The 23,151-nt window shown below is 39.8% G+C and overlaps 1 protein-coding gene across 1 annotated transcript; it reads left to right on the top strand.

Moving 5' to 3' along the window:
• Positions 1 to 806: 806 nt before the first annotated feature.
• LOC124253673 lies at positions 807 to 20,815 on the top strand. The gene is made up of 14 exons (XM_046687489.1): positions 807 to 926; positions 2,545 to 2,734; positions 3,171 to 3,244; positions 4,421 to 4,510; positions 5,260 to 5,469; positions 6,553 to 6,668; positions 6,923 to 7,043; positions 8,122 to 8,347; positions 13,668 to 13,732; positions 15,373 to 15,507; positions 15,907 to 16,152; positions 16,520 to 16,626; positions 17,349 to 17,487; positions 18,483 to 20,815. The coding sequence occupies exons 1-14, from the start codon at positions 854 to 856 to the stop codon at positions 18,629 to 18,631; spliced, it is 1,941 nt and encodes a 646-aa protein (XP_046543445.1). The 5' UTR covers positions 807 to 853; the 3' UTR covers positions 18,632 to 20,815.
• Positions 20,816 to 23,151: the final 2,336 nt, after the last annotated feature.

Below are 23,151 nucleotides of genomic sequence, written 5' to 3'. Positions count from 1 at the left end.
TCCAGTTTTGAAAACTGTTTACAGCAATGTTATTCTAGGACATCATTACGCACATTTACAAACAGACATTTTCAGGAACTGTCTTTATTCAAAGTTCGCGTACTGTAACTGACAACACTTCCATGTGTGACAAAATGCAGCCGTCTTAATTCAACTCAGAAGCCGTGTAGAGGTTCGTTGTTGCTGGTCAAAGGGAAGCAACTCCTTGCGGCCAACTCCAGTATGATGACTTAAGGGCTATTCACAGAACGATCAGCTGGTGAATTGTACATATGAATCATTGGCCAAATATTGATGCAAAAATTATCAACACTGTTATTGTTTTCTATCATAATTAAATAACGAATACAACATTCACGGGCGAAGATTTGGTTGAGGTTCTTGTGAGGCATATAGAAGATTTGCTTGTTTACTTATTCTTGTATCTAAGTTATAATTTGTGATAAAGAAATCGATTTTATAATGTTGTTTAAAATTTAAACAACGAAATTCTGTAAAGTAAATTCATACACAGTAAGCACCACCCTGCCTTATACGCGCGTTTTGATTCAGTGAAAATGTGCTTGTCCGGTAAACGGAAACTTCGTTTATGGTTGACACACCTTGATTACCTCCCTTGTGTCGTAAAATGAGTCACACCTGAGGAATGCAAGTCAAGTTGTGCTGTCATTCACAAATATATGAACAAATAATACTTATTATTATATAAATATACATTTACACATTTATCAAACCAATCTAAGCCCTTTCTTATGCAATGAAATCCGTGATTGATTACAGGTGACAATTTACCTGTGACACACCTGCCTCGTTTTCATCTGACCTCATTCAGCAGCCATTTTAAGCGACCGAAATGGCGCTGTTGAAGTGGTCGGGCACCTCTTGTTTTATAGTTGTCCTAATTGGTTTGTTCTGCATACAATCAGGTAAAATTACTTTTCATTAACCACGTATTACCTTTTTGACAGGTAAATATCGCACATCGCGTTTGATGTCTCGAATTATGTCAGATATTTCGTATGTACAGGCATTTCCGGATTCTGGTTTGATTCTCTAAAATGTTTTGCCCTCTCAAAATTTCCAAATTTTTTACGACCAGAGGGTTCGTTACCAAGGAAAGAGCTCCAGGATATAAGTCAAATCAGCAAATGTCTATTTTGTTTGATTACACACCCTGATTTGATCATTATTAATGAAACGCGTTTGTCAGTTTCAACAAGACCCAACGACTTGAAACCTCGTGATTGTGAGGAGACTGTTACATGGTTTACCCTCCATTTTCGGGAACCAACTGATAGTTGTTGGAGCAGGATCTCTAAGGAACTGCTAATCTATGAGAAACAGCTTGTGCAGAGTCTTTTAAACCATAAAGATAATGCTACAAGTGATGGGATTTAAACATGTTAAAAGTCACTAAGCTCTCCCTAAATTCAAGCTTTATTTTTGCTGTCTTTCCACAAATGATTTGTGTTAATGACACATCTGTTTGTTAACTCAGAATTACTCAGTTATTATAAACTAAGGGCGTACTAACAGTCAATTTCTGTCAATTTCAATAAGCACCAGATAAGAAGTTGAACATCAACCTTGCATTGTCAGAATGATGCTTAGCAAGACTAACATTTTAATCCAATTAGATAACATTTTATGACCAGCTAACGAGAGGACAATTAGCACAATCATAAATAAAATGTGCTCGTTTTCCTAATGATGAGCACTTCATTATTTACTTTGATACTGATTGGCTGCAGCCAAACTTCCTGGCAACTCAAAACCTGTTATACTGATCAGAATGCTAAGGTTTCCCCCAAATTACATCCTAAACATTTGATATTTAGTTATAGATAGCTTTAGTGGGATAGCTGATAACTCAGAACTAAGCCTTATTTTCATGTATGGGTGACCCCATAAGGATTTAGTGATTGCCTTTTTTCACTCATCCTCTTTGTAGCTTGGCCTCATTGAAAAAGACAAAACAGTTTACTATTGGTACATTGGGATTTCAAAATTGAAATACAAAGATTAGTAGAGAAATGTGTAAATACCGAACTGACCTGAGAACATCTGGATTAGTCATCAGCAACCCATGCTTGTCGTAAGAAGTTGCTATCAGGGCCCCGTTCCTCAAAGCGATCGTAGCGCTAAGGTGATCGTAACTCCCATACTTTAACATAGACTTACGACTGTCGTAGCGCTACGATCGCTTTGAGGAACGGGGCCCTGGATTGGATAGTCAGACTCACTGACTTGGTTGACACATGTCTTCATTTCCAAGTTGCTTTGATCAATGCTCTTGTCAATCACAAGCTTGTCTGGTCCAGACTTGATTACAGACTGCCATCATATAGCTGGAAAAACGCCTTGCTGGGAGAGTGGGATGAAATTAAACAACATTGGATGTTTAATTAGGAGAATGCCTCATCAAATGTAGAATTGTCTTGAGAATGAACGCAAATTCACACAGTATTAATGAGTTTGACTTTTCATTGACATGATTCCCTGTGAACCAAACCCACTCACAATACAATGTTGTTTCTGCTCCAGCGTCAACACAATGTGTCATTCCATCCATATTCAAGGGGGACTGGTACTCCATGGAAGCCGGACGTGATATCACGACGGTGGTCAACGAACAGAAGTGGGGAGAGATGACCTGCTCGGACCTCTACATCCATAACAACACCTTCAAGCTAGAGGGCACCAACGCCACCATGCTCCTGAGGAGACCCAACACGTATGTAGCCATTTCCTCTTTTCATCGGTCCCTGTCATGATATTGCTGGTATGCTGCCAAAAACAACGTAAAACCTTACTCACTCACTCTTACTTTTCATTAGTGTAGAATCGATAACCTTTGATAGATACCATATTTATAAAATATATCGCATTCACCTCGTAGTATATTCGTTGCAGCCTTACTTAACAGATACACTGTTTTGTAGGGGAACGGTGGGGTGGCCTTGTGGTTAAGAGTTTACTCGTCACCCCGAAGACCCGGGTTCAATTGCCACATGGGTACAATGTGTGAAGCCGATTAACATGGTTAATGGTGTCCCTTGTCGGGATATTGCTGGAATATTGCAAAAAGCGGCGTAAAACTCACTCACTTTTGTATAGGTTTGGTAGCCTATGAATATTAACCTAACTAACATGCTTTATTTGTATTTCAGTAATCAGAACAGCTTGTGCCTCGTGTGTGTGGATATATTGTACAGAACAAAGAACATTCTTCAGTACCGACAGAGTAAGAACCAATTTGTTGTCTCTAGCGCCATGTTTGATATTGTTGAATCTGACTGAATGAAGCAACTTTTTTATGTTTTGAAATGTAGCACTGTTGGTTTCAATAGCCTTCAGATTTTGAAGATTATATTGTGTCATTGATCCTGAAATAGAATACAAAATACTGTATTGCTTTAAATAAAACCTGAGGTAAAATATTGAAAAAAACACAATAAACAATTTCTACCAAAACAGAAGACACAACAGTAGTCTCATTTACCATGATTTATTATAATATTACAAGACAAGTTGAGACTTTGTAAATCTGAATTTGAAAACTTATGTATATTTGTTTTATAACTGATAAGTGAATTATTTTATTTTCGTTTGGGCTTTGGTTAAAGCTCTTAGCTGTATTTCTCTGAAATGTCAAAGAGGATGTACATGCTATGTCAAGTCTGGAGCAAACAGTGGTTAATATTATGAACACAACTCCCCTGGGCATGCTGACACAGAATAAAGCAAATCGCTTACTCTGAGCATTCACTGATTGTAATTCAAGTTATCTCTCACACCATGTGGAAAGTCATACATGAAGCTAGTTTTCATTTCAATTGTGTATTTACTTGAGACCAGTTGCGCTTAATTAGATAAATTCATGAACAATGATGCAAAAGCAGTCTAAAAACTACAATGATACACATGATACAACAGCAATACAACAATGATACAACATTGATTTAACAATTATACAACAGCAATACAACAATGATACAACATTGATTTAGCAATGATACAACTGTGATATAACAGCAATACAACAATAATACAACAACAATACAACAATGGTGCAACAATAATACAACAATGATACAACCATGATATAACAGCAATACAACAATGATGCAACAATAATACAACAGCAATACAACAAAAAATGGAACATTGATTTAACAATGATACAACCGTGATATAACCACTACAACAATAATGCAGTAATAATACAACAATGATACAACAATAATGCAGCATTAATTTAACAATGATACAAGCTCGGTACAACAACGATGCAACATTGATTTACCAATTTTACAACAGCAGTACAACAATGATATAAGTGATACTACTACAATGATACAACATTGATTTTCAATGATACAACAGCAATGAATTAAATGATACAATCTGTTTCTTGCAGGTGACTGTTTCACAAGTGACAATGGTTTTGAAAACATGTGCACAGGCATCAGACAGCTCCCTGCCGTGGACCAAGTCATCACTATGTTCAGTGAGTATTTGTGAATTGCCAAATTTGAGTATTTTAATCTCCTGTACATAGTCCTGCCAATGTGTAATGATGTTGCTGCACATCATTGGCTTTGGTCATGAACTTGACCAGTGAAGATCCGGATAAGAACTGATCTTCAGTAACCCATGCTTGTCGTAAGAGGCGACTAAAGGGATCGAGTGGTCAGGCTCGCTGACTTGGTTGACACATGTCATTGTATCCTAATTTTGTAGATTGATGCTCATGCTGTTGATCACTGGATTGTCTGGTCCAGTCTCGGTTGTTTACAGACCACGGACATGTAGCTGTAACATTGTTAATATAGGGAAATATGAGTGAATCTGACAGAAATCAACACATTTCACATGAGTTGTGAGTGGGTTACCAACAAAACTCGTCCTGAACGTACTTTGGGAGCAGCCCATGATTAAAGACTTAACTTTGTGTATATTCTGACAAAGGGGCGGTGGGGTAGTCTAGTAGTTAAAGCGTTGGCTCGTCACGCCGAAGACCCGGGTTCGAATCCCCACATGGGTACAATGAGTGAAGCCCATGTCTGGTGTCCCCCGCCGCGATATTGCTGGAATATTGCTAAAAGCGGCGTAAAACCAAACTCAGTCAGTCAGTCCTGGATCACAATCCAGACACTGCCAGGTTGTCCCCCTTGATGACCTTCACCCACAGGATAATGACCTGGACTCACAGCCTGATTGTCTCCCCTGTCTGTAACACTTTATTTTTTTCTGCAGGAATGACTATCCAAACCGTCAACTGTATCGACACATGGGAGGGTGTCTTCCAGTTCACATACGAAGTCAACTGGGGCGGTGGCGGTATCTGTGACACACCCGGCAGCACCATCCAGGCCTGTCAGGACCCTGGTTCCGCCTACGTGGACAACGAGGTGTTCCTAATGTACTACGACAAGTGTAGAGCGGTGTCCACATCCTTCTCACAGAGTGAGTCTTTCAGTTTTCTTTTGTTGGAGTAACCCGTGAAGGTCCGGGGTTAGAATTGATCTTCACTAACCCATGCTTGTCGTAAGAGGCGTCTAACGGGATCGGGTGGTCAGGCTCGCTGATTTGGTTGACACATGTCATCGGTTCCCAATTGCGCAGATCGATGCTCATGCTGTTGATCACTGGACTGTCTGGTCCAAACTTATTTACAGACTGCTGCCATATATAGCTGGAATATTGCTGAGTGTGGCGTAAAAATAAACTCACTCACACACGTTTGTTGGATTATGCATACACCTGTCAGCTGAGTGTACATCATCCGGTGTTTACATATTCTTCTCAGAAACCTGCACCATTGAAACCGAAACATCACACCATTGTTATGTCAATGATAACACCTCATTCTGTCATATGAGTTTTCAATCTTAATTTTCATCGTGGGGGGAGAGGTGGGGGGTAGGAGATGAATAATAAATTATGAACGGTCTGTGGTCAATGATAATACCTCATTCTGTCATATGAGTTTTCAATCTTAATTTTCATCGTTGGGGGAGAGGGGGGGTGGGGGATGAATAATAAATTTTGAACGGTCCCTAAAAGCTATGTTAGAGACATTGAAGAACTTATTACAGTGCCTGAATGCATTTTGTTTTTTGGGTTGTTTTTTGTTTGCTTGTCTTTTATGCCCAGCTGATTTTCTGTAATATGTTCACTGGGAGCGTACATTTTGACAATGCATATTGCAACTATAACTTTATGTTTAGAGACTGAGCATATTTTACAATATTTACTGGATGTACAGCATAATACAGATGTTACGTATATATTTGGTGTTAGTATGGGGCACTCATACCTGTTTAAAAGATGATTCACATATAGCTCTGAAATTTGTCTAGGGATCTATTTGGTAATATGTTGAATAAAGAAGCTGATTAAATGAAGCTGATGCCAGTGATAGAGTAGACAAAATTTCGGTTGTGTGTCATGTTTTTGTTAAGAGGAGTAGAGACAGCTTTAAACACAATTCAGTCGCCAAGAAGAATGTCTATGTTTCCATTGACGAGTGTGACCTATTGGTTTCAGCTGTCCGGTACCAATGTATGGGGAGCTGGTTCGCTATGATTGGGAACACCGGTTACACCTTCGCCGCCATCGCTGACACAGTTGAGAAGGACCGAAGAGAGAGATTTAAGTGCTTGGTAAGTGCTTAACTTAAAACCTGTCTTGAACACAGGGATGTATCTACATATTATCAGAGATGGATATTCTACCCCAAATCCACATCCGTTGACAATAACATTTCCAGAGTGTAAACATTCCCAATTGTGTTATTGATGCAACCACTTTGGACAGGTAATGTATTGTCCTATTGAAGGACTAGCTTGATGAGGCAAACTGTCATCTCGCCTTTTGTACATTAATGGAAAATTCAGGGTATTTCCATCTCCTTCAGATGACCTTGAAGAACCAGAAGTCAGCCGACAATACAATCAGATGGGTGATGTCCCGTTTTGCCGACTGCAGCAAGCTCAACAGCATCTACGACGGCCCCGTCAGGCTGGTGCTAAGAAGAAGTGAGTGAATCTCTTAGTACAACGTGCAATGTCCCATTTCTGATAGACATATGGGGGTCCTACCCATGTTTGCAATACTTTAATTTGTCAGTTGGTCATCAGGGCCTGCTGCCGCCTGCAGGCTTTAAAATCCGCAGGCCCTGAATGAAATCTGCAGGTCCATTTTGTTAAAGTCAAACCGATAAAAACAAAATCGACTACATTGTACACGGTTTCTGCAAAATCAATTAGCGAAGCCTATGACATGGAGAAACGTTTTATTTGTGAAAGACTGGTGTTGACATTCCTATGCAAAGTGCTGAAATACTTGGACGTGAAACTGTCTGGTATTTGTAACATGATTGATCATGTATGATTGCCTAACATTAATAAAGAAAACAAATTATGGGAAAGATTCCAGTTGAAAAAAACATTGACAGATAATTTACTGAAAGCCACAAGGGCCTGCAAATATCTGAAACAGCCGGCCCGATACAATAACAACCGGCGCTGGGCCTCCTGGTCGGCTATGAGTTCGAATACTGGGTCCTACAGTGAATCTTCCCAGAGGCCCAGATAAGCTGCGTATCCGGGTAAAATCCGCATAGAAAATGTCCAATTACGCACTGAAAAATAATTGTGGTGTACCAATTACGCATTTAAAATGTTAGATACGCAAAAAGTTTAAAACAAATGCGTACGGAATATATTTATGAAAATCGCTTGCATAACGAAAAAAACATCGGTTGCTATCAAGTTGTACTGTTAGTATAGGACTAGTGTTGTACTGTCAGTATAGGATGAGTGATTTTTTATGAAATCATTTCCATTATATTTAACTTGGTTTTGATTAGGTATGACATGAGGCAGAACATACCTGCTTAGTAAACTTACTCAATGACATAATACTTAGGTGAGTAATATGACTGAAATACGCACATATTTGAAAGCAGTGGGTAACGGAAAATGAAATACCCACTCAACATTCATAATACCCACTCCCAAAAAATACAGTGGGTACAGTACCCACATGAGCTAAATCTTATCTGGAGCTCTGTCTTCCAGCCCTTATGACCTATATGATGTACCTTCTTTCCAGTCCCGCCTCAGACACAGTACATGACATCACAGTGCAACCTCCCCAGAAACATCTCAGGACTGTGGTTCACACAGGGACTTCAGTTCCGTTCTGATGTCACCGTCAACGACACACACGTCTACTACATGACCCGCAAGAATGAGTTTGAGTTTGAGGAGACGTATCTGTCATGCCAACAGACGCTTGGAACCCGGTTCCTCATGACCAAGGTCATCGTCGGGAAATGGTATGCTCATTAGAAATATTGGTTTTGGTTAAGTCAGTGTTCAGAATATAACATCGGAATATTACCTTGCTGAGCCTGACTGTGGGACACTGTCAAATCTTAAACCGGTGATAGTTTCGCTGATTTTTGTTTTGTAATTCACCTAGTATAAGAATTTTATTGATAAGTTATGTATGGTCTAACCATGGAGTTATGTACAGTATAGCCACAGGGTTATGGAGATATGTACAATATAAACATGGAGTTAGGTAGAGTAGAGGTATTTGAGGGTAACCACAGGGTTATGGAGTTGTGTACAATATAAACATGGAGTTAGGTAGAGTAGAGGTATTTGAGGGTAACCACAGGGTTATGGAGTTGTGTACAATATAAACATGGAGTTAGGTAGAGTAGAGGTATTTGAGGGTAACCACAGGGTTATGGAGTTGTGTACAATATAAACATGGAGTTATGTGCAGTAGAGTTATTTGAGGGTAACCACAGGGTTATGGAGTTGTGTACAATATAAACATAGAGTTAGGTAGAGTAGAGGTATTTGAGGGTAACCACAGGGTTATGGAGTTGTGTACAATATAAACCTGGAGTTATGTGCAGTAGAGTTATTTGAGGGTAACCACAGGGTTATGGAGTTGTGTACAATATAAACATGGAGTTAGGTACAGTAGAGGTATTTGAGGGTAACCACAGGGTTATGGAGATATGTACAATATAAACATGGAGTTAGGTACAGTAGAGGTATTTGAGGGTAACCACAGGGTTATGGAGTTGTGTACAATATAAACCTGGAGTTATGTGCAGTAGAGTTATTTGAGGGTAACCACAGGGTTATGGAGTTGTGTACAATATAAACATAGAGTTAGGTAGAGTAGAGGTATTTGAGGGTAACCACAGGGTTATGGAGTTGTGTACAATATAAACATGGAGTTAGGTACAGTAGAGGTATTTGAGGGTAACCACAGGGTTATGGAGATATGTACAATATAAACATGGAGTTAGGTACAGTAGAGGTATTTGAGGGTAACCACAGGGTTATGGAGTTGTGTACAATATAAACATGGAGTTAGGTACAGTAGAGGTATTTGAGGGTAACCACAGGGTTATGGAGTTGTGTACAATATAAACATAGAGTTATGTGCAGTAGAGGTATTTGAGGGTAGCCACAGGGTTATGGAGTTGTGTACAATATAAACATGGAGTTAGGTACAGTAGAGGTATTTGAGGGTAACCACAGGGTTATGGAGATCTGTAAAGTATAAACCTGGAGTTATGTGCAGTAGAGTTATTTGAGGGTAACCACAGGGTTATGGAGTTGTGTACAATATAAACATGGAGTTAGGTACAGTAGAGGTATTTGAGGGTAACCACAGGGTTATGGAGATATGTAAGTATAAACCTGGAGTTATGTGCAGTAGAGTTATTTGAGGGTAACCACAGGGTTATGGAGTTGTGTACAATATAAACATGGAGTTAGGTACAGTAGAGGTATTTGAGGGTAACCACAGGGTTATGGAGTTGTGTACAATATAAACATAGAGTTATGTGCAGTAGAGGTATTTGAGGGTAGCCACAGGGTTATGGAGTTGTGTACAATATAAACATGGAGTTAGGTACAGTAGAGGTATTTGAGGGTAACCACAGGGTTATGGAGATCTGTAAAGTATAAACCTGGAGTTATGTGCAGTAGAGTTATTTGAGGGTAACCACAGGGTTATGGAGTTGTGTACAATATAAACATGGAGTTAGGTACAGTAGAGGTATTTGAGGGTAGCCACAGGGTTATGGAGTTGTGTACAATATAAACATGGAGTTAGGTACAGTAGAGGTATTTGAGGGTAACCACAGGGTTATGGAGATCTGTAAAGTATAAACCTGGAGTTATGTGCAGTAGAGGTATTTGAGGGTAACCACAGGGTTATGGAGATATGCAAGTATAAACCTGGAGTTATGTGCAGTAGAGTTATTTGAGGGTAACCACAGGGTTATGGGGTTGTGTACAATTTAACCTGGAGTTAGGTACAGTAGAGTTATTTGAGGGTAACCACAGGGTTATGGAGTTGTGTACAATATAAACATGGAGTTAGGTACAGTAGAGGTATTTGAGGGTAACCACAGGGTTATGGAGATATGTAAGTATAAACCTGGAGTTATGTGCAGTAGAGTTATTTGAGGGTAACCACAGGGTTATGGAGTTGTGTACAATATAAACATGGAGTTAGGTACAGTAGAGGTATTTGAGGGTAACCACAGGGTTATGGAGATCTGTAAAGTATAAACCTGGAGTTATGTGCAGTAGAGGTATTTGAGGGTAACCACAGGGTTATGGAGATATGCAAGTATAAACCTGGAGTTATGTGCAGTAGAGTTATTTGAGGGTAACCACAGGGTTATGGGGTTGTGTACAATTTAACCTGGAGTTAGGTACAGTAGAGTTATTTGAGGGTAACCACAGGGTTATGGAGTTGTGTACAATATAAACATGGAGTTAGGTACAGTAGAGGTATTTGAGGGTAACCACAGGGTTATGGAGATATGTAAGTATAAACCTGGAGTTATGTGCAGTAGAGTTATTTGAGGGTAACCACAGGGTTATGGAGTTGTGTACAATATAAACATGGAGTTAGGTACAGTAGAGGTATTTGAGGGTAACCACAGGGTTATGGAGTTGTGTACAATATAAACATAGAGTTATGTGCAGTAGAGGTATTTGAGGGTAGCCACAGGGTTATGGAGTTGTGTACAATATAAACATGGAGTTAGGTACAGTAGAGGTATTTGAGGGTAACCACAGGGTTATGGAGATCTGTAAAGTATAAACCTGGAGTTATGTGCAGTAGAGTTATTTGAGGGTAACCACAGGGTTATGGAGTTGTGTACAATATAAACATGGAGTTAGGTACAGTAGAGGTATTTGAGGGTAACCACAGGGTTATGGAGATATGCAAGTATAAACCTGGAGTTATGTGCAGTAGAGTTATTTGAGGGTAACCACAGGGTTATGGGGTTGTGTACAATTTAACCTGGAGTTAGGTACAGTAGAGTTATTTGAGGGTAACCACAGGGTTATGGAGTTGTGTACAATATAAACATAGAGTTAGGTACAGTAGAGGTATTTGAGGGTAACCATAGGATTATGGAGTTGTGTACAATATAAACATAGAGTTAGGTACAGTAGAGGTATTTGAGGGTAACCACAGGGTTATGGAGTTGTGTACAATATAAACATGGAGTTATGTGCAGTAGAGGTATTTGAGGGTAACCATAGGATTATGGAGTTGTGTACAATATAAACATGGAGTTAGGTACAGTAGAGGTATTTGAGGGTAACCATAGGATTATGGAGTTGTGTACAATATAAACATGGAGTTAGGTACAGTAGAGGTATTTGAGGGTAACCACAGGGTTATGGAGATATGTAAAGTATAAACCTGGAGTTATGTGCAGTAGAGAGTTATTTGAGGGTAACCACAGGGTTATGGAGTTGTGTACAATATAAACCTGGAGTTAGATACAGTAGAGTTATTTGAGGGTAACCACAGGGTTATGGAGATATGTAAGTATAAACCTGGAGTTATGTGCAGTAGAGTTATTTGAGGGTAACCACAGGGTTATGGGGTTGTGTACAATATAAACATGGAGTTAGGTAGAGTAGAGGTATTTGAGGGTAACCATAGGATTATGGAGTTGTGTACAATATAAACATAGAGTTAGGTACAGTAGAGGTATTTGAGGGTAACCACAGGGTTATGGAGTTGTGTACAATATAAACATGGAGTTAGGTACAGTAGAGGTATTTGAGGGTAACCACAGGGTTATGGAGATATGTAAGTATAAACCTGGAGTTATGTGCAGTAGAGTTATTTGAGGGTAACCACAGGGTTATGGAGTTGTGTACAATATAAACATGGAGTTAGGTACAGTAGAGGTATTTGAGGGTAACCACAGGGTTATGGAGTTGTGTACAATATAAACATAGAGTTATGTGCAGTAGAGGTATTTGAGGGTAGCCACAGGGTTATGGAGTTGTGTACAATATAAACATGGAGTTAGGTACAGTAGAGGTATTTGAGGGTAACCACAGGGTTATGGAGATCTGTAAAGTATAAACCTGGAGTTATGTGCAGTAGAGTTATTTGAGGGTAACCACAGGGTTATGGAGTTGTGTACAATATAAACATGGAGTTAGGTACAGTAGAGGTATTTGAGGGTAACCACAGGGTTATGGAGATATGCAAGTATAAACCTGGAGTTATGTGCAGTAGAGTTATTTGAGGGTAACCACAGGGTTATGGGGTTGTGTACAATTTAACCTGGAGTTAGGTACAGTAGAGTTATTTGAGGGTAACCACAGGGTTATGGAGTTGTGTACAATATAAACATAGAGTTAGGTACAGTAGAGGTATTTGAGGGTAACCATAGGATTATGGAGTTGTGTACAATATAAACATAGAGTTAGGTACAGTAGAGGTATTTGAGGGTAACCACAGGGTTATGGAGTTGTGTACAATATAAACATGGAGTTATGTGCAGTAGAGGTATTTGAGGGTAACCATAGGATTATGGAGTTGTGTACAATATAAACATGGAGTTAGGTACAGTAGAGGTATTTGAGGGTAACCATAGGATTATGGAGTTGTGTACAATATAAACATGGAGTTAGGTACAGTAGAGGTATTTGAGGGTAACCACAGGGTTATGGAGATATGTAAAGTATAAACCTGGAGTTATGTGCAGTAGAGTTATTTGAGGGTAACCACAGGGTTATGGAGTTGTGTACAATATAAACCTGGAGTTAGATACAGTAGAGTTATTTGAGGGTAACCACAGGGTTATGGAGATATGTAAGTATAAACCTGGAGTTATGTGCAGTAGAGTTATTTGAGGGTAACCACAGGGTTATGGGGTTGTGTACAATATAAACATGGAGTTAGGTAGAGTAGAGGTATTTGAGGGTAACCATAGGATTATGGAGTTGTGTACAATATAAACATAGAGTTAGGTACAGTAGAGGTATTTGAGGGTAACCACAGGGTTATGGAGTTGTGTACAATATAAACATAGAGTTAGGTACAGTAGAGGTATTTGAGGGTAACCACAGGGTTATGGAGTTGTGTACAATATGACCGGTGTCAGGTTTCTGTTGAATTGTTTCACTCCCCAAGTTTCCTATCCGAGCTCTAATACCTTTCACAGCTAGGCAGCGTAATATTCATTGACTGTATAAAGAATCTCTTTACTCAGTTAGTGTACCATGTATCTTCAAAGTTTCAAACTTGGCAGACCCATGCAATGTTTGTTTGACATCTGTATCTTTTGCCTTCAGTGAGGTGGACTTTGTCTGTTACGACATTCTCCCTCGTCACCACGGCATCGTGCGCTACCGTGTGGGTAAGTGAATTAGCGATGCTTAACATCAGTGAGTCGTAGGAAATGGAAATGTAAACGTACTTATTTTCGCGTGGTGCAATTTTCGTGGAATTGACAGTTTAGACTACATCGTGCGGTCAATTATTCGCGCAATCAGTAATTGCAGGAACTGCCAGCTGTCTCTTTGGCCGCCACTAATAGCAGTGAAAACAAACAGAGTGGCTTAACCTGTCAGGCGGCGTTTATTGCTTACTCACAGGAAATCCCTATCTGTGCGATATACTAGTACACAGTAATCCGTTTACTCACGGAAGAGATGAACAACACATCAGTCTTATGTTCCAAATTCTGACGATCTGACGAATTAACTTCTACTGTATATGAAGCTCTTTGTGATTTCAAACAAGCCGGGTTGTTGTGAATGAGATGATTGAGTGTTAAGTGACTATTAAGCTTCATGATGTACTGGTAAATAAAATCTTAATGAATAAATAAAATACTGCTGTATTATTTCTTTCCGAGTCGTTTCATGGTAATCTGTTTTGTATCAAACCATCTGTCATGTGACCAATTTCCATGGCAGCCACAACACATATTGCTGTTTTCGCTAATTCGTCGATGGGATTTGGCTCATTATTTAATCATGTTTTGGGCAATACATTACAGCGACAGTTAAGTATGATTCTTTATGCTACTATCAGTCGTCATTTTAAGATTCCCGTAGATTTCTGTCTTCAAACTTGATGTGTTATGGTAACAACTCAGGAGCGAGCGTGGCTAGACTGAATGAATGACAGGTTTATTCGCGGTGTATAAATTTTCGCGCTAAAATGTTTTGCGCGAAAATAAAACCTGCGCGAAATATAATACGTTTACAGTATCTACAGTGATGGGTGGATGTCAGTTACCATTGTAACATGCTTAGCAGTAATTAGAGTTCATGATGAATTACAGACCAGCACAATGACTATTACGGTATCGTTATATCTGTTTAGGAATCCAAACCAAACACCTTTGGCAGGCAAACTGGGACAAATGTCATGATATTGTTTAAATATTCTGTTTGTCCTCATTTCTGAGAAGGTTTAGTGTCATTTGATGACCACTGGTGCCATATATAAGCTTTGAAGGATATATATAAATCAATGTCAGCATATATAAAGTTGTCTGTGATTTTAAGATTTGGAGTCAAAGGTTTCCTAGTACTAATGCTGTAGACTTTGACCACACAAGTCTGACCCAGGGGTGGAAATAACCCATTACCCGACACCCGAGTCCAGTGTTTTTATCTGTCGGGCAAGCAAATTTTTATATCACACTGTACCGGTGTCCAGTTGATATTCCAATATTAATTATGTTGTTTATTTAAAAAATCAACAAGAAAACGGCCGGTATAGTGGAAAAATTTTCAGGGCAAGGGATTTTACATGGGCCACTGTACCAGAGTACACTAGCAATTTTGAAGTTATGTCCATCCCTGCTGACCTGATCTCTCTCCACTTGAACGGGGCGGTGGGGTGGCCTAGTGGTTAACGCGTTCGATTCCCCACATGGGTACAATGTGTGAAGCCCATTTCTGGTGTCCCACACTGTGATATTGCTGGAATATTGCTAAAAGCCGCACAAAAATTAACTCACTCACTCATTCTCCACTTCAACAGGAAAACCGTCCCGGTTAACAAAAGATGAGATGGCAAATCCCAACTACCTGGAACAGAAGTTCCGAGAGGCGTGCAGTTGGATGTCCTTCACCTTCAACCGAGATGACACAGACTGGAAGTATGAGGTTCTCATCTGTGAGTAACAACATCACTGACTTTCTTTCACACATTTGATAAAATAACTTGATTACTGCATATGTTCTAGGGGCTTCCTAGTTTATCTTTATGTTGACAGATTTGACCCCCCAATCTTAAAAAATATTGCTGAGTGCAGCGCTTTAAACAACCAACAAACCAACACTGGATTGTCTGGTCCAGGGGCCTGTTCCTCAAAGCGATTGTAGTGCTACAACAGTCGTAAGTCTATGTTAAAGTATGGGAGTTACGATCATCTTAGCACTACGATCGCTTTGAGGAACGGGACCCAGACCCGATTATTTACAGACCGCCACCATATAACTGGAATAGTGCTGAGTGCAGCGTTAAACAACAACCAAACCATAGCATCCCGGCTGACTTAAGACTATGTTTCAGTGAATCCACCCTCCCCTGTGGCCTGTCCAATTGCTGGCCGCTACAGGTTCGTCCAAAACGCCATGCACTGGATGGAGAAGTACGCCACCAGGATCCGCGGCGTGACTGACCGACCACGTGTCCAGGTCGACTGCCGGATCACGGTGTCCGAGTTCAAATCCTGCAGCCAGGACAAGTCTAAGATCGAGGTGGATGCGGAGTATTGCGAGTCTGTTGACTACCGAGGACGACCAATTGGAGAATACGGTGAGCTTGTTAATCTGCCCTGTCATTAGAAGGGTGACCTTTTGGGAATATCCTGCACTTGTTGAATCACGCTGTCAGTGGGGGGAACGGCCGTGTGGAGAATAGAGTTAGCATATTAAGTCACTCTGTCATTAGAAAGGTGACCTTTTGGGAATATCCTGCACTTGTTGAATCACTCTGTCAGTGGGGGAACGGCCATGTGGAGAATAGAGTTAGCTTGTTAAGTCACTCTGTCATTTGGTGGATGACCTTTGGTGAAGTTCCTGCAGTTGTTGAATGTTGTGCAGGTTGATGCTGATGTTGTGCAGGTTGATGCCGATCTTATGCAGTTTTAGCTGATGTTGTGCATCCTTCCTGTGTTGTGCAGATGAGGCCGACCACATCCTGACCTGTGTGGGCTTCTGGATGGAAGACATGAAGTCCTACCTCATCACCTACGACGAGGAGGATGCCATTTCAGAGTTCCGTTGCTGGGTAAGCACACTCCATCATGAACTTCTGGGTCCTCAACAGTGTAGTGTATTCCAGTTTGTCTCTGATGTTCATTAGTTGTTTTGTCATAAATTTTTTTAACATAATGCAAAATATAGATATTTCATTGGATAATGAATCAAAGCTAGATTACTGGTAAATGGATTAACACTTGTTGAACCCCTGTGGTGAATGATCATTAAGATAAAGAACAATTATGTCCTTGAACTTATCATGTACAATTTGACCGCCTCCGTGGTGTAGTGGTTAGAGCGTCCGCCCGGAGAGCGGAAGGTCGCGGGTTCAATCCCCGATCGCGTCATACCAAAAGACGTTAAAATATGGTACTTGTTGGTCCCTATCTGGCGCTCTGCATTAATGGGTACAACAAAGACTGGTCAGCTCGGAGTCAGTATAATGTGTCTGAGTGGGGTATATATGCTTCACTGCGGCATGGTTTCTCAGTGGGCTAGCCCTATAAAACCAGCTTCAGTCTGGGCTAGTACAAGCAGCCGCACATACACATACACATGCATGCACGTCGTTATATGAGCGAAATATTCTTAAGCACGAAGTTAAACCCAATTTCACCTCACCTCATCATGTACAATTTGTAATTGGGGACATAAACAGTCATTGTTTCACAGGGGTAAAATAATGTTAGTTTCAATCTGCAATAAATCCGTGACATTTCTTGTGTTATATTGGACGCATTGACTCTTCAGGTGTATGAGAGACTGAGCTGGACAGATATTGTGATGTCCCGAGCCCAGACTGCCCGCTGTCCGAGAGACCAGAAAGCCAGCAGTTACCAGCTGGAGGGGACTGGCCTCAGCATGGAGCTCTATGAGAACGAGAGACTCTGTGAGTACCGCAATAGCTGCCATGAGCACTTTATAACTCATTGGGGGCAGTGGGGTAGCCTAATGGTTAAAGCGTCGGCTCGTCACACTGACGACCCAGGTTCGAATCCCCACATGGGCACAATGTGTGAAGCCTTTTTATGGTCTCCCCCGCCGTGATATTGCTTGAATATTGCTAAAAGTGACGTAAAACCCAACTCACTCACTCACTCATAACTCATTGATACCAAAGTCCCAACTGCCATCAGTATTTAGAACTGATAATCATTGGAGATCGATACTAAATGACATCGGTACTCACTGGTCTGATTAATACTAAAACCCTTCAGTCAGGGACAGCATGAACAATACATGACAATAAATTTCTTGATTAGGTAATGTGGCTCTCATTGCTTCAACTGACCAATCAGCTTTTAGAATGGTGTAAAGCATATGTATAAATAGGAAGGTTATACCCTGTTATTGTCAGGCTTAGCTAGCCAACATCCGTCAGTCAAAGCTTTACAATGTTCATGTCATCGGTTCCCCTTTACGCAGATCGATGTCCATGCTGTTGATCACTGGAGTGTCTAGTCCAGACTTGATTATTTACAGACTGCTGCCATATAGCTGGAATATTGCTGAGTGCCGCGTAAAACTAAACTCACTCACTCACTCACTCACTATGTTCAATATGTTCAATGCAAACACTGAATCTGTGCTAAATATCATGACCAGTAGAAATCTGTCAGACTTGATCATCAGAAACCCATGCATGTTGTACCTCGCAAAACAGAATCAAGTGGTCAGGTTTGCTGCTTTGCTTGATGCAGGTCATCATATCCAAATTTGCTTAGACTGATGCTCATAATGTCAATCACTGGATTGTCTGGTCCAGATTCAATTAGTTACAAACCTCTGTCAAAAAGCTGGAATATTGCTAAGTGCATTGTCAAACCATAAACAAACAAACAACATACCAGACTTAATATCATGCTTGTCATTACTTGTTTCCAGATGACGACTGCCCACAGAGGTTTGACCCCGGCATTGACCCCTACAGGAAGCCGACGGTCATCTACGTGTTGAGCAGCGCCACCTATCCATCACTTAAATTCTCTCTCTTCATCTCTGTCCTGACTCTCACCTTGCTACAGAGGACATAACAATAAGATGGCAACAGTTCCTTCATTTGACAATTACTATGCAATTACTTTTTGTCCAGGAATTGTCATTAACCTTCATATGTAACTGATGACCTTGTTTACAACAGTTGCTTGCTTCGTGTACCCAATTGATCTAATTTGGGTGTTCTGAAAGGTTTTCTTGATGTTGGCAGAAATCTTTCACAGAATACCACTTGGGTATTCTTAAAACCATTCTCAAGGATATTGAATACTTGTTATCCGCATGGTATCAGAGTCAAGATGTCTCAGACTCAAATTCTTGATTATGGCAGATTTAAAATTTTGATACAGAGCAATAGTGTCATTTAGGAAAACTAGAAAAGTTTCCTGAATGAAAGCAGGTATTTTCACAATTTTGTCCTGTTGAAAGAAATCAAAGTGTCTTACAATGGTACATGAGGCTGGAGGGAAATACACTGTTAGATATTGATGTAATATAGTTTGAATAATGTGCTGACAAATATAAGATCCAGATGGGATGCAGTTACCTTGGTTACAAGATGCCTTACAGGATGAATTCAATGTTTAAAAATGTGTTTGACAATTAAAATTCAACCCACGTCAAATGAAATCATCTCAAACCTTGAAAATGTATGATTTCCTTTATCTTTGACAAGTGCTAATACTCTAAATCTTAGTCTGAATTAATAAAGAAATACATTTTAATACTGGTGTATACTTTTTGGAATGTAAGTTCATTTTGGGCTCTAGTAAGTTACAAGGCTCAGGTCTTGCTGACAAAAGTATTTTCAAGAATTAGTTCACTTTGGGAAAAGATATGGATGTTCTTATGAGTAGCTCAATCATTAAAGTTTTCATTATGTTGGTGTTATGCCAGTTGATGTAGGTTGTTCATTTGTACATATATCATATGGCAACAGTCGGCTCCGGCTAACTCTGCCACTTCCTGATTAAAACTGTAAATATATGTAAATACTGTAAATATGGTATTGTTTTATAGATCAAATACAAAAAACATTGATTTTATATCGATTTATTACATATCTCAAAAACGTTTTTATACAATGATTATGATACTACAATAATGATGGTTTTAATACTGCTTTACATTGATTGCAATAGTGTGCAGTGATGTAATACTGCTTTACATTGATTGTAATACTAGTTTACAATGATTCTGTGAAGCAATGAAAATTCAGCAAGAGTGAGGATTCATTCATTGAACGGTAAAGTCATAGATAATTGTTTTGCTTGTACTATCCAACATTATCCACTTGTTATTGATACAGCTACGATTTCGCAGTGAAATTCTCATGTGTTTTTCACTCTTTAGTCAGTTCTTTTGTGTTTTTCCATATTTTGTACCTACTTAAAATTATATCACAAACAAATCATTGAACATTGGCATTTATAGACAAGTTTTCTCATTTAAACTTTAAATAATTCATCACATTTAAACAAAAAAAATTCAAATTAAGTAAAAAGGAAAGTAACTGACTCAGTCATTTATACCACATCTATTTCTTTTGTGTATATTCTTAAGTCATATGGTGTCCCTGCCGTGATGTTGCTGGAATATTGCTAAAAGCGGCGTAAAACTAAACTCAGTCAGTCAGTCTTAGACTCCGTAATGGACAAATAGTATGTTATTTACTCCTTTCAATGATTGATGGTGGCATGGATGTTCTGGCATAAGAATGTGTAATATATCTTGTGATTGCTTGTGTGAATGTGTTGAAATGTTAATGAAACACCCCTCTACATGGTGGTACTGCCACTGTACCACCTCTAGGGTGTTGTATCTTTGGTTTGTTGAATATCAGTCACTTCACAATGAAGCAAAAAAATATACCCAGTAGATGTGTTTCTTGAAAAGGAAAACAAAACTCACTACATTTTTTGGATGTTGGAAATAGAAATATATTATTTTTTGCAGCTAATCAGTTCGATCTGAGTCCTTGGATTTAAACATGTTTTCTTTGTTCTACCAGGATATCTCTGTGCATGAAAAGGGGAATGATATACCTCTGCTCTTTTTAATGTTAGTGTTTTTTTAAATCATTCTTTCTCTGCATAAGAACTGTATCAAGGAACATCTGTGGCCGTGATGGTAATGTTGATCTGTTTTAGAAGTATTTTTCTATGAATAACATTTTATATGCCAGTTAATCAGTTATTTGTAATAAAATGTAAATCAAAGAACTGTTTGGTTTTGTGATTTATTTAAACAATTTGATCATCCACTGAAAAAAGTTGAACATCACCTTATTCTTCCATATTTCAAATAATATTATAGGTGATTCTCAACTTTTTTTAATAGTATATTTCTTTGGGTCATTTTTACCTTTTCAAGTTTCCTTTCCCCCAATTGTGAATGTAAATGTTGGCTTGAAGTTCTTTCACAATGTCGATTATCCTGGGTTATCTCCCTTCCTCCAGGCAACTTCTATTCCCTGAGAAACTTTGCAAATGCCACTGAACACCAGCCTGGTTCCCGTGTAGCTTCGACACTGATGGTGAAACCCGGATGTTTCCGTGGGTTTCAGCTGTTATGCTGTTATTACTGGAGGTTGTTTCTAATCAGATAATTTGGAGCTAAGCGTCTCAGTAACTATGGTAAAAATTCACTGAGAACAGAACAGGATTTGATCTCTTTCGAACCGGTCTCAAATTCACGAAAGGAAATTCAGGCAGTACCGGCCACCTTGCGTGGTGCTGAAGTACAGTGTTTGTCATGAATATCAAAAGTCGGTGGTTCGATCCCCGGAAACGTCAGACCAATAGACGTTATGTATGTCTGACGAACGACATTAATTAGACCAGGAGTGGGCGACTCGGAATCAGGATACTGCAGTACAGTGTGTGTGTGTGTGAGAAGGTTGGGTAGACGAGCTTCAACTGCGGCTATTTCGGTAGACTAGCGCTGTAAAACCCGCTTCAGTGCGGACTCGCATGCGCACGCACACATGTAAGCAAGTCGCTGTAATGGAAGCGCAATAACGCAACGTTAAAACTCACCTCACCCATTTCGCCGTGATATTGCTGACATTTTGCTAAAAGCGGCGTACTCACTCCCTCACTCGCAGAGCATCTGGCGAAAAGCTGTTTATTGTGACCATAACCCTGTGCTCAGTATAATTGACCCAACTGTGTTATCTATAAGTAGCATTTCAGTTTTAAGAAATGACTATATTGCCAGCTCTACCGAATGATCTCCAAAAACTGTACGTCGTAGAAATTATACTGTAATGATAGTTAATTATGTCAACTTGACCTTTCCTTTTCCCATACGCTAAACTGACGCTAAACAGAGACGATAGAATTGGAAAATTGGAACTTAAACGGGGTTAAACCATTCTCAAAGCAAACTAGAAACAAGGTTTCTACTGGTTTTTGGTGTTGAAGCAAATAAGGCGTCATAATCTGCTGCTCAAAACTGAGTACCAGAAATCAACGAGCATGGATTCGAATCCCAGATTGGCCCTGATTTGTTTCCGGGTTTGTTAGCACCAGCATTGTTGGTAAGTCTGCGTTATTTAAAGGGACTTTACTCCGTATCTCCATGATTGTTGACGTGAGTGAGTGAGTTTAGTTTTACGCCGCTTTTAGCAATATTCCAGCCATATCACGGCGGGGGACACCAGAAATGGGCTTCACACATTGTGCCCATGTGGGGAATCGAGCCCGGGTCTTCGGCGTGACGAGCCAACGCTTTAACCACTAGGCTACCACACCGCCCCTTTGTTGACGTGAGCACTTACGAGGTATGTCCATTTGTATTTATCATATACGTGGTTCTGTTATCATCACGACAAACCACTCCAACGATTGTAGTATCACGATCTGATCAACATGCAAATCAGGTTGCCAAGTAGGAACACCTTTCAAGCTTCAGACAGGGATGCAATACCTTTTTCTCATTAAGCTAGTGAGTGTGTGGTTTTACGGCCTTTTTAGCAATATTCCAGCAATATCACGTCGGGGGACACCAGAAATGGGCTTCACACATTGTACCTATACTAGGAGTCGAACCCGTAGTGGTTAAAAGCCTTTACTATTCATGGCGAAGACCCGGGTTTGATTCCCCACATGGGTACAATGTGTGAAGCCTATTTCTAGTGTCTGCCGCCGTGATATTGCTGGAATATTGCTTAAAATCGGTGAAAAAACCCATACTTACTCACTCACTTCATATGTGTGATACTGTCCATCTGAATAATTACTTTCATACACGGTTTCTGATGACCCATGAAGATCCGCGTTAGAATTGATCTTCAGTAACCCATGCTTGTCATAAGAGGCGACTAACGGGATCAGGTGGTCAGGCTCGCTGTCTTTGTTGACACATGTCATCGTGTCCCATTTGCCTATAGGTCAATGCTTATGCTGTTGATCACAGGATTGTCTTATCCAGACTCGATTATTTACAGACCGTCGCCATAGAGCTGGAATATTGCTGAGTGCGTCAAACAAAAAAATCCATGAATTCAATAATGACATCATATTATAAAGAGATAATTACCGCCAAAGGTTTCTTA

Source organism: Haliotis rubra, unplaced genomic scaffold (genome assembly GCF_003918875.1).
Source record: "Haliotis rubra isolate DU_JTF1 unplaced genomic scaffold, ASM391887v1 Scf55, whole genome shotgun sequence".
NCBI classification, from domain to species: domain Eukaryota; kingdom Metazoa; phylum Mollusca; class Gastropoda; order Lepetellida; family Haliotidae; genus Haliotis; species Haliotis rubra.
This window is presented reverse-complemented; position numbering and strand designations above follow the sequence as displayed.